A 12,510-nucleotide genomic window follows, 5' to 3' on the forward strand; every position below is an offset into this window, starting at 1 on the left:
TTTAAATTGTAAGGAATACGACAATGACACGTGTTCTCCGCACACCAACGTTTGCCGACCGTTTACGCACATGTTATCTGCTGAAGACTTGTGTTTTGCGCTGAAGACAGGAAACGACTGAAGTTGAATGTCTATACTGTATTATTCCAAAAGAATATCTGGCCCTCTTCGGCTACACTCGGGCAAACTCGGGTTTAGAAAGTGGGCGTGTTCCCGTCCCGGGTTGTCATCGCGTCATACGCGGCCGGTGTGCGCGTCTACCATCGGATGATTCCGCGAGGGCGGTGCTAAGTAGGAGGAAATCGTGCCGCTGACCGACCGGCTCCTAAGAAAACCGACGAGAAACCTCACCGTGAGATTCATCCGTGCATCCTCATCGGCTTTGCTTTAACCACCGTTAAGCCCCTGTTTTAGCTCGCGTTGCTAACATCCCTAGCTAGCCGTTTAAATCAACCCTCTTACAGAAAACTGAGAGGCTATATTTTCATGTCCCGAATTCCAGAAATATCTGTCAAAAATTCTAAACGGAAAACAAACCACATTATGGAGACAGAGATACACGTGCCTGTGGGGTCGCCGGTAATTCGAAAAATCCCGATTTTCGTGGACGAACATAATGTAACGGACGGGGCGATGAAACTGATAAAGGAGCTGCGACCAGCATGGGACATGGACCATGTCAAGACCAAGGTAAGCTTGACATCTCGGCAGTCATGCAGAATGGCCCAGCATCACCAGCTAAGTAGCCTAGCTGTCCAGCTAACACAGCTAGCAAGTCAGACAAGGCCCCCATGCAATGTCCTCTGTGGCTGAATAGTCAGCTACAATTAAAGTAGAACGTCTATAATACGCCATGAACGTCTTCTGTATTCACTCGTTTTGTTAGAATATTCAAGCTGAGGACTTGAGGGCTATCACTGTCATAACTATGGACCCGTTAGATAGCTGGCTTGCGAATCGGGAGTAGTAGCTTTTTAGCCAGCTGCCACCACCCTCCCCGCTCTAACTGCATTACTTGAAAATATGATGTCTGTTTGCATGGTTTTCTGCCTTCTGTCCTCCACGCATTAGTTCTACAGTCATGACCAATAACGTGGTGGTCTATCTGCCTGTCAAAATCTGACGTGTTTGAAAGAGAGACAGTTGATTTATTTGGCTAGATCCAGTCTATCTGTGTATTGGCAGTGACCAGCTGGCAATGACATTTGCTCAGGTCAAGAGTCTTGATGGCTCCGAATTATTCTAGAAAGTGACCAAAGATTTCTGTGGTATTTAGGTACATAAGCACAGTCTGTTTACACTGCCCCTGGCTTTAAATAGCTGTATGTAAATAGGGGCACTTGTCATCAGATCAGTGTTGGCAAAACAGCCTGAAATTGGTGTGTATGTGTGTGCGTGTGTGTGTGCGCGTGTATGATAGTGAGCCAGCCACATTTAGGCTTGCCGTCAGTAGGGGAAAGGGGAATACATTATTCATTAGGGATCAGGTATCTCCTATTAGCCAGGCATCAGATGTTTTAGTGTCTAGAGATATGATGTGTCGTAAAACACTAAAACCAACCACGCTAATGCCACATCATCATACACTGATCTCACTGAGGCCTTGCAGAACCAAGTCCTGGTCTATTGCTGAATATCAACCCATGCATGACTCATCATGAAGAGCATTTTGTTTCGGTTACGGTTAGATAGACTAGATAGTTTTGTGTGTGTGTGTGTGTGTGTGTGTGTGTGTGTGTGTGTGTGTGTGTGTGTGTGTGTGTTGTATTGCATACATGCGTTTACCTCTGTGTGCCTCTGGTGAACCCTGTGTCCCCTGCCTGTGACTGTGACTGAGAGCGTGACAGTGTTTACCTCTCCGCAGTCCAGGCTAGCAGAGCTTTTCTCAATGACCACCACCCAAACAGGCTTTGTCCCTCTGCCTTTGTCTCACACATCCATACAGAGTAACTGACCGATACAGCTGCCTCTGACACAGGCCAACCCAGAGAGAGAGAGATGCAGAGAGACAGGGTTGAGGAGTGTCGATGGTTTAACTTGATTATTGACCCTGGAGGGGACATGTAGGTTGTGTTTTTTTAGTTTTTTTTCTGTCTTTCTGAGCCACCTGGACAGGAAGTAGATAGGATGTTGAAAGGGTTTACTGTAAATACTGTATCCACTGTTCAGTTCCTAAAACATCCTGCCCCTCACCCCCCCCCCCCCCCCCCCCCCCCCCCAGTCCTCGAAAAACACCAGATCCTGCCAGTCTCATCCTCTCACCTGCTCAATGACAGACGGCATGATATCTTTGTGTGTCATCATGTCAGTGTTTGAATTGGCTGCATGAATGGATGACTTCAAAGAGAAGATAAGAACTTTGCTCAGGTGAAGGTGGTGAGACAGGAAGCTAAGCCACAATAAACAGAAATTGCCATTTGTCAGTTCACCTTTAGCCCTAATTCAAAGAAGAACATGATGTCACTTGATAGCAGGAAGCGTGTTAACTTAACCCAATTGTGTTGAAACTTACCTGTGACACGTGGAGGGATACACACACACACACACATACATAAACTCACTGGTGGGGCAGGGCAGGATGATTACAGTCTTAACTGTTTATTGTGTTCAGGCTAGATTGGGTAAATCATGTGTTCACAAGGCTATGTATGTGTACGTGGCATGAATGGATGACTTCAAAGAGAAGATAAGAATTTTGCTCAGATGAAGGTCGTGAGACAGGAAGCTAAGCCACAATAAACAGAAATTGGCGCTAATAAGAAGCATTGTCAGTTCACCTTGAGCCCTAATTCAAAGAAGAACATGATGTCACTTGATAGCAGGAAGTGTGTTAACTTAACCCAATTGTGTTGAAACTTACCTGTGACACGTGGAGGGGTACACACATACATAAACTCACTGGTGGGGCAGGGCAGGATGATTACAGGTCTTAACTGTTTATTGTGTTCAGGCTAGATTGGGTAAATCATGTGGTCACAAGGCTATGTATGTGTACGATCATAATAACGCAGTGCCTGTACGTGCCCATCTTTGTGGTCAACCATGTGAGGAATGCCAGCTATGCATGGGTGGGCGTCCCGGGATGGAGCCAGAGAGAGGGCCAGTGTGTGTATAGTGCTAGTTGCAGTGATATCTGCCAGCCCACTGGTCACTGGAATTCACAGCAGAGGTGTTTTTCACTCATTCAGCCCCATTCACATTGTATTTTTGCGTTGCTGCACTGCCTCACAGTAATGTTCTTAGGCTAAGTGACTGGTTCAAGGGTCAACTGACTTAGTAGCTGTGAAGATGCTGCCCTTTGACACATTTATAAAAGCCAGTTCAGCCCCTCAGCTCAGACAGTAGTCAGAGCTTCTGAGTCAAATGTTATTGGGACTCAAAGAGCCTTCTCATGGCCACCTGTATCTCTTGATATGATGGGCCCTGAACACAATGGATTTGTGTCCTCAAATGACCCAGTGATATAGCAATCTAGACTCAACAAAGCGATATCACTCTCTCTTGTATGAACCAGCGACACCACACTAGACGATATCCTCCCCTGACTCAGGGAGCTACAGAATGTTGCCATTGTTGATGGACATTGTAAATATATCCGGAAACAGATACAGTCATACTATCACATGAATGCTCTTTACTGTGTTCATCTCTCTTGTAATATCGATGTCTCTCTCTTTCTTCCTGCCTCCCTTATTCTCTCTCTCGCTCTTGCTCTCCCTCTCTCTCTCTCTCTCTCTCTCTCTCTCTCTCTCTCTCTCTCTCTCACTCTCTCAGCTGTTCACTGATGGGACCACGAACAAGCTGGTGGGGTGTTATGTCGAAGACAGTCCAGAGGACATGGTTCTGGTCCGTGTGTACGGCAACAAGACTGAGCTGATTGTGGACCGAGACAACGAGCTCAAGAGCTTCCAGGTACAGTAGCTGTAACCCTGTGTACCCAACGGCCCTCGGAGCCCAGTGACACGGTTGGAACACACCGGTTGGCGTTGTTGTTATTGTTGTCTCAGAGGTGCTGCCCGCTGACAGCCGTGTTGTCTCCTGTGTGTTCCACGCCTCTCTAACCCCTCTGTGTGTACGACGGTCCCAGGTGCTGCATGCGAACGGCTGCGCCCCGCGTCTCTACTGCACCTTCCAGAATGGCCTCTGCTACGAGTTTGTACAGGGAGACGCTCTGGGAACCCAAGACGTCAGGGACCCCACCCTGCTCAGGTGAGATCATGGTACATCATGGTTATCTCCCTAGCCTGTGGGGGAAGGTGTGCTGTGATGTATTCGTAAATAAATACACACACAAACACACACACCTCTTCTGAGGAGTTTACTGTGTGTGTGTGTGTGTGTGTGTGTGTGTGTGTGTGTGTGTGTAAAAAGGAGAGGAGTTATGAGTCAAACCTTGAATAGTGGTGATGCATGTTTCTCTCCCTCCTGGTCGTACTGTTTCTCAGCGCTCTGCTGGGTTTATGGGTTAGAGAGTGAGCTGTTATGGTCAGGACTTTGCCAATGTGTGTTTACAGCTACAGGTGGCATGATGTGTCACTGATAAAACAGTACAAGCAAGCACTGATGTGTGTGTGTGTGTGTGTGTGTGTTTCTCTGCTTAGACTGATTGCCAGGGAGATGGCGCGCATCCACGCAATCCATGCGCACAACGGGTGCATCCCCAAACCCAACCTGTGGATTACGATGCGTAAATACTTCTCTCTGGTGGCCACCGAGTTCACCGAGCAGGCCTCCAACATCAGGTAAGAGCCCCAGAGAGTACCAGCCTACTCCCACTGCACATTTCACATTCTCTAGGGGGGGGGGGGGGGGGGGGGGGGGGGGACTGTAGGTTCAGGCTCTGGTCTTTAGCGTTGCCCAACACTTTCACACATATTATATACTCTCTTTTACGCACGCACGCACATATACACTCATGCACACACACATGCACACACACACGCAGCCAAACTGTAGTATCAGACTTTGATAACAGCAGGAGGAGGCAGGAGTCAAAAAGGGTCTTGTTTAACCTGGCTACCTGCCTAGCGCTCCGCTCCGCTCCGCTGTGCTGGTTGGGGGGTCATCCTTATACTAATGGTTATTAGGTTAAGTAAGTCCACTGTGTCCACTCTTGTATAACTGTAATCATAACCACAGGCAGGATTATGGAGGCAGAGATATCTACCGTCCCAGCAGATGTTTGCATACCGCCGTGCATCAGCTAGGTGTGCTGTCCTGGGTAGAGCGCACACACACACACACATACACACATTACCGGTTATCAGCTAGATTAACTCTCCCGGGTAACACAGCAAGCTAATGCGTCATCCAGCTTTTGCCTGTCCAGCTGTTTTTAAGAAAGGATATAAGGAGAGCTCTCTCTCAGATGAGATCATCTTTATTGTCACAGAGGCAGAAAGGTTGCTTGAGGGCAGAACTCCACTGCATTACATGAAATTAACCAGTCAAGATACATCTCATAGAAAGCCACATAGACAATGGATATTATATCAATCTTACACACAATATGCATACACAATGCACAAAAGAACAATGTAGAAACCAGAGGGTGTTAGTACAAGACACCCAGAGAGCTCGGATGGAGATGAAGGTTGATGGAAAGATAACTTCATCCTAGGCTGGCTATCAGTCTGTGGGGAGAAGACTATGTGCAAGGGGGTGTCACCGGGGAGGGAGGGTGTGTGTGTGTGTGTGTGTGGACAGGCAGGCAGACCGACAGACCGACAGACCTTGGGGAGTATCATCCTCTGTCACGTTATCCTCCCCTCTCCTCCCCTCTGGGCCTAACTCACTGGATTAGCCTAGTAAGCCCATTACCATGCGAAGTGGTCTCTGGTCACCAGAGAAATCTGATTGGCTGAGACTTTTACCTTGGGAATAACCCTTTCCCTTCAGCCTGCTACAGGAAAGAACACACACACACACACACACACACACACACACACACCATGTTTGGTTGTTATTCTCTCCTCCTTTGAGTGCTCACAAAGACACAGACCTGTGTGTACTGTGCATGCATTTCTCTGTTGTTTCTCCAGCCGATTCTACATTAGATATGGGTCCCATGCCCTGTTGATGCAAAAATACAGTCTGTTTTTTTCCACACACGTTAGTGAATAACAAGGTGTAAAACTGTCAAAGCTGTTTGGGCCAACCTTTTTATTTACTAGTGTTGAACCATGAGGGTTGTGGTCACGAGGAAACAGAGAAAGATGTGTGTCTGATATATTTCCCCCCCCCCCATTTCCCTCAGGATCCAGCAGGAGGTTCCTAGCCAGGCGGTGTTAGAGCAGGAGATGGTGTGGATGAAGGAGCATCTCTCCACACTGGGCTCCCCGGTGGTGCTCTGCCACAACGACTTGCTCTGCAAGAACATCATCCACAACAGCAAGGAGGGTCAGTGCACTTAGTATTTAGTCATTTACTCTCTCCTAGCCATCGTAACGTTGCTGCCTATCCCCAGAAATACATCCAGCAGTCAAAGTGTGCACTTCCATAGTGTGTTATGACCGATTCACATATGAATCCATGCCAAAATCATCCACTACAGCAAGTAGTCTTCACAGAACATCACCTGTCAGAACATTATCCACTGAGTGAGGGTGAGACAATGTCAGACCATGTGACATATCCGTCTTCTCCTCCTCTCCAGGCCACGTGCGCTTCATAGACTATGAATACTCCAGTTACAACTACCAGGCCTTCGACATTGGGAACCACTTCAACGAGTTTGCAGGTGAGAGGAGACTTGCTGATGCTGGTATAGGGAGGGGTGGGTGGGGGGTTCCAGAGTTGACACAGAATACATTATAGAGGACTGCTTATGTGCCTTTCCTTCGATGTGCCATCACCTGTGCTAAGTGTGTGTGTGTGTGTGTGTGTGTGTGTGTGTGTGTGTGTGTGTCCATTTGTTCATTCCAGGTATGAGTGAGCTGGACTACGGGCTACACCCTAGCCGTGAAATGCAGATGGAGTGGCTCCACGTGTATTTGCAGGCGTATAAACTGTTCACTAAGAAAGGAGAGGAGGTCAGTCCCAGAGAGCTGGAGACACTGTACGTACAGGTCAACAAGTTCACCCTGGTGAGTAACACACGGTCACACCACTACCATCACACACACACGTGCACTCACACAACACACAAAATACATTTTAATTTCACCATTCTGAACGCACCCCTGGTTTCCCAACATTGTAGTTAGAAACTGCAGGTGTAGCCTGGTTGTCTTATGTGTCATGTGTCCTATTTTCAAGTCATGTAGCTCCCTCCCATTTTGTCCTACATGAGGAGCACATCTTCAAGGTTTTGAGTTAAACTGATATCTGGTGAAAACAATATCTTGGAAATGGTTCCCGTCGTGTTTCCTGTAGTAGTGTGATGCAGCATGTTGACTGTGTTGTCCTCAGCCATAGCCTGTATACACATACGCTGTGTGCTTGCCTGTGTTGATGGACCATCTCTCTCTGTAGGCATCCCACTTCTTCTGGGGCTTCTGGGCACTCATCCAGGCCAAGTACTCTTCCATCGACTTTGACTTCCTGGGGTAAGAGTGTGTGTGTGCGTGTGCATTTGTGTGTGCATGGATCTCTGTGATGCCCCCCCCCCCCCCCAGTCGAGTGGTGTGAGAAGCTGTGAGCTGGCCCTTCCTGAAGTCTGCGTGAAAGGGATCTGTTGGTGAGGGTTAAACAGGCTACGAGACGCTGAAACCCAATCTCACTAACACCCAGCAGCTCTCTCTCTCTCTCCCTCCCTCTCTCTCTGGCCCAGTTTACACAAACACACACACACACACATACATACGTAGGGGGAGAGAGAGTTGTCTTGTTCTACCAGGCCAGAGAGGAAAGAGACCCAGGGGGGTTTGGGTTTGAGTGTCTGCAATCCTATCACTCCAGCAGGCCAACAGACCCGCCCCCCCCATCACCCTCACTAACTACCCCTGCCTGTATGAATGACTGACACCCTGACAGTTTAGCAGACAGTCAATGGGGGCTGTCTCAGCTATTGTTAGGACTGCTACTGGATATTCAACACTTTTCATTTGTTCAGAATGGGGTGTGTAACCCTCTCTCTCTTCTACACTCTTTCATCATCACCCCCCCCCCCCCTCTCTCTCTCTCCCCCCCTCTCCACCCACCCCCCTTTCCCCTATACTGTAGGTATGCTGTGCTCCGTTTCAACCAGTACTTCAAGACTAAGCCTGCTGTGATGGCCCTGCAGATCCCAGAATGAAAAGAGGAGAGGAGAGGAGAGAAGAGAAACACAAAAAAATAAATAAAAAGAAGGCAGTGCGGGTGGGGGCTTAGGGTCCGTGGCTGGTGGTGTGGGGTCTTACAATGGGGTGGGAACACTTTCTTGGGGGGGCAGAGTCTGGATGGACCACAACATGTTTACCAAACTCGGCCTCCCCCCCAGCAACAAGTGTAATTACTATTTCATTCCTCTTCAACTCAGTCCACCTCTGTCTCACGACTCGAGCTCATCCAGATTCCAAAACCACCACAAGCTGCTGGGTGTGCGTGAGTGCGTGCGTGTGTGTAAAATGTGTGTGTGTTCATTAATCTAAGTTTATTTATTCTGTGAAGAGTTGGGTTGACCCATCCATGTGCATTCCCCCCCATAGGCAGATTAACCACTAGCTCAGTCTCTCTGAAGGAGGTGTGAGCCCAGAGCCATACAACACATCGTCAGACGCTGTGTGAGACCTACAGTTTGAATGGCGACCACGTTGGTGGAACGGAGGCTTTAAACCATTTAGGGTCATGCAGTCGACTTGGTTTTGATATCGGTCTCATTCGCACCAACAGTTTGAAGGCCAGTGCACTCTAGAAAGAAGGAGGGAGGAGGTCGTCTTAGGGGTTTTTAGGGGGTATGAACAGGTTGTTTAATATGTACATGTCTGTGAAGGCAGAGCTACTTTAATGGCCAACGTTACCTTGATACTGTAGACCACACCTGGGCCCGGTTCAAATACTAGATCTGACTGGATCTAGGGGAGCTAGGACCAGTGAATCAGTGACCACTCCAACGCAGGAAGGAAGGTGTATTATTATACAACTAGCTGAGTTGTGAGGCTTGAATGTCACTCTTCTGAGCGTGTGTGTATTTGTGTGTTTGTGTTCCTGTTCCTGGCCCCGTCGTCTCGGGCTGTTTTCCACCTTTTTAGCTTTTATGGTTACGGCGACTCGCTCTGTTAAACTTTCCACTCCTCACAGACCATTCTCGGAAAATCACGACCTCAGTCACCCCTTTCTCCACCATCTCCCCCCCCCCCCCCTACTGCTTTCTCTCACCTCCCTCTGCTCTGCCCCCTTTTTCACTTCCTCCTCTCTCCCCCCTCCTTTCTCAATTGGCGGAGGTACACTTGCTTAACATCAGAGGTCGCCCCCCAACACTACCCTCGCCGCCCCCCTACCCCACCCCTCCCATCCAGTCACAACTTCCCAGAAATGGAGCCAAGACCTTACATAAGCTGACATTGTGTAAGCGGTATCTCTAGGTCAGAGCCAGTCAAGGCTTCAAAGTGGCTGGAATCAGTAATCCCAGAGTTTTTTTTGTTTTTGTTTTTTTTGTTCTAAGATTATCTATCAGAATATGAGGTCGCCAAGGACAAGACAGCAGAGTAGAGTCCGCTGCGCCAGAGCCCTCGTCTTTATAGGTAAAAACAACTCAAACCCTTATCCTCAACCGGGATCGAATCGGCTTTTAATTGGGACACATACAACCAAGGCACTCAGCCATGTTTCAGAGACATGATTCCCTCGTCTCTGTTCCTTGATCCGTCTCTGAGCTCGTAATGGGTAGGTGAAAGCAACATAGCGGAAACAAAGTCCTACTTGAATGCTTTAAAGCTTGTCACTTATCTGACATGGTTGATAGGAGAAAGGAATTGGCCGGTGAACTTGTTTCACTTCTCAAACCACCAAGTAGCTGTCAGTGTCCCTTTTCCCGAGAGTTGATACTGTATTTGTTACTGTAGCTCCATCCCGTGGTCCCTGTTGGTAGCCACTAGGGGGGGCTGCCACACTGGGCTGTGACCCCTGCCCTCCACAGTCTGTCTCGTATTACTGAGAGGGTTAATAATTAACCAGGCTGAGGACAGAGGAGTGGGCATCAATCATTCAGTAGGCCAGGACTAGAGGGGCCAGACAGGATGTTTTGAAACAACTACTATTTAACTAGTCTAAATGATAACTAAACAAGTTACTAGTAGGGTTGAGCTGAGAGGTGACGAGAGTGCTTATTGAAAGAGTGCAATGAAGCCCTGTTTATTGTCGATGTACATATGTGAACGTGTATCTGAAACTGTGCCCTTCCAGTGAGATTCCTCCAGTGTGTACCTTCTGGGTGAGAGTAAGGGTACATGTGAATAATCTGGTGGTACCCTCCTCATCCCTCCTCATCCCCCCCCATTCATCTCCACTGGTGTGAAACTAGATAGGTGGAAGTACATTCCTATAGAGCCTCTACCATATTGCTTTACCTATCCTGGTTTTTTTTTTTTCAGATCAGTGATGATCTAGTAGAGGAGATCTGAGGGCAAAGCCACTTTATATGTTGAGATTCCCCATGAGAAGTTGAAGCAAAGAACTAGTCTATATTTGGTACATTCAACTGAATTAGTCAGTTGTCACTAGATGACCATGCTGGAGCAGACACAAGTAGAAAGTTGTCTCTTCGATGGCCATACTAGAATGTACAAACAGTGGCAATATCGTCATAACTGATGAGAAAGCACATGAGTTAAAAGTTAAGGTATAATGGTTGAGATCGTCAGAATTAGAAAGCGATCCTTCTTCTGCTTCCTGAACGCACAAACAAAAACAAACCTGGATTTGATGGAAATGCACCCACTTATTTAAAGGGGTTTTTACACGACAGGAGTAGTATGTATGCCTATTGTCAAATCAGCCCCCCTGCCCTTTATGTGGGGCACTTGGATGAATCTGAAAGATTTGGGAGAGCTAGAAGCAATACAACAAACACTGTAACGTTAGCCTTTCAGAGGACGAAGTGGAGCTATTACCAGATTGCACACCTTACATCTTACCAATTCTTTCAGATCTTCACAAGGGCCAACGGGTAGGCGTTATGGTTGGTTTTGGAATTGGGTAGTAGTATACACCAGCACATGCCTACAATTGCCTAGCATTTCAAGAGTTTAAACAGAAAAAAAGAGCTTTTGATTTCCCCTAGAATTATTGAGGGTGTCCAAGAAAATGTTGCACTCTTGCATCAAAGACATTCAGTGAAGTAAGTTAGAGAGGTAAGAGTGTCCTCATTTTAATGGCCAATTAAGGAATTAAGTGTGCACTAGTGGGGGGACATTAATTATTATTATTATTATTATTATTATTATTATTATTCAAGATGAGCTCTGTGAATATCATATACTGTGCTCACTATGAAAGGCTTCAACCCTGACATTGGTATTTTTAGAGTAGAGGCGTTTTATTTTGCGACGGGGTATTTATTGAGTGAATCTGTCATTACATTCTCTCACGTTTTTCTGTGTTTTCTTTTTTTTTTCCTTTTCTATAAACATACCAAAATGGTTAGCTTCATATGACTTGCATTGCAGTTTATTTGAGATTAACTGTTTGTGTGTGTGAATGTACTAAACTGACTTAACTTGAAAACACACTGTACAGATAACTTGATTTTTCTTTCTATGTCTATATTTACTTTTTGTACATGCTTTTGATTGATTTGAATTTTAGAGAAGTGTTTATTAGAAACTGTTAAAGGGGGCCCAACATTGCGAGGTGTACAGTATGTGTGTGCTGGCATGAAAGTGTAGGGAGTCATCCACTCCTGAAGGAGGAGCTGTAGCATCAAGAAAGGCCAGTGGAGACAGAGGTTGTAAATACTGTAAGAAATACTGTGAAATCTGACTGTACAGTGATCCTCCACACTTCTGTGGGAGTGGCAAGGAGAGTAATTTAACATTTGGCAGTAAATATTTCCATTAAAAAAAGTGTAAATTAAAGCTGTGGGTTGTCATGTGTGCCTTTTAAATTAGTCTTGTCAACAGAGTGTGCAAACACCATACATACATACCACTCCACAGCACTCATGTTAGTTATTCTGGCTTTAACACTGGTTTCCTGTGACACGGCCACAGAAACGTGGTTCCTCCGTCCTCCACTCACTTCCTACGTAAAACCCATTGGAGTTCCTAGGTTCCTCCCCTTCGATATTCTCTCCCAAGGAAGCAAGTGGAAGACGGAGGAGAGGACAAGGAATCGAGTTTCTAACGAGAAAGGGCCCACTTCTTTGCCAGCTGACCTGTCTCTCTGGCCCTGAGAGGAGGAAGGCAGGCAAGGGAACTCACTACTGAGGATATCCTCTGCTAAACACCCCCCCCCCCCCCACCACACACACGCACAACATCCTCACATAAGCGCCAACATCCTGATGACCTTCATAGTTCTCACATCTGGGCTTCCTCCACTTCCACCTGCAGCACCCTTCACTTGGCCTGAGGTAACACTTGATGCGTAGAA

The 12,510-nt window shown here is 47.0% G+C and overlaps 1 protein-coding gene across 1 annotated transcript; it reads left to right on the plus strand.

The window, feature by feature from the left end:
• Positions 1 to 367: 367 nt before the first annotated feature.
• On the plus strand, positions 368 to 8,292 carry etnk2 (ethanolamine kinase 2). The gene is made up of 9 exons (XM_083668418.1): positions 368 to 690; positions 3,775 to 3,912; positions 4,088 to 4,209; positions 4,602 to 4,742; positions 6,257 to 6,399; positions 6,656 to 6,739; positions 6,925 to 7,085; positions 7,474 to 7,547; positions 8,164 to 8,292. Exons 1-9 carry the CDS (start codon positions 487 to 489, stop codon positions 8,234 to 8,236), a joined length of 1,140 nt encoding a protein of 379 aa, XP_083524544.1. The 5' UTR covers positions 368 to 486; the 3' UTR covers positions 8,237 to 8,292.
• The last annotated feature ends 4,218 nt before the right edge of the window (positions 8,293 to 12,510 follow it).

The sequence above is a fragment of the Argentina silus genome (assembly GCF_951799395.1).
Source record: "Argentina silus genome assembly, chromosome: 4".
Classification (NCBI taxonomy): domain Eukaryota; kingdom Metazoa; phylum Chordata; class Actinopteri; order Argentiniformes; family Argentinidae; genus Argentina; species Argentina silus.

Coding starts and splice junctions, on each gene's coding strand:
- etnk2 (XM_083668418.1), top strand. CDS start 487: ATGTCCCGAATTCCAGAAATATCTGTCAAAAATTCTAAACGGAAAACA. Junction 691..3,774: donor TGGACCATGTCAAGACCAAG/GTAAGCTTGACA, acceptor TCACTCTCTCAG/CTGTTCACTGATGGGACCAC. Junction 7,086..7,473: donor AGGTCAACAAGTTCACCCTG/GTGAGTAACACA, acceptor CTCTCTCTGTAG/GCATCCCACTTCTTCTGGGG.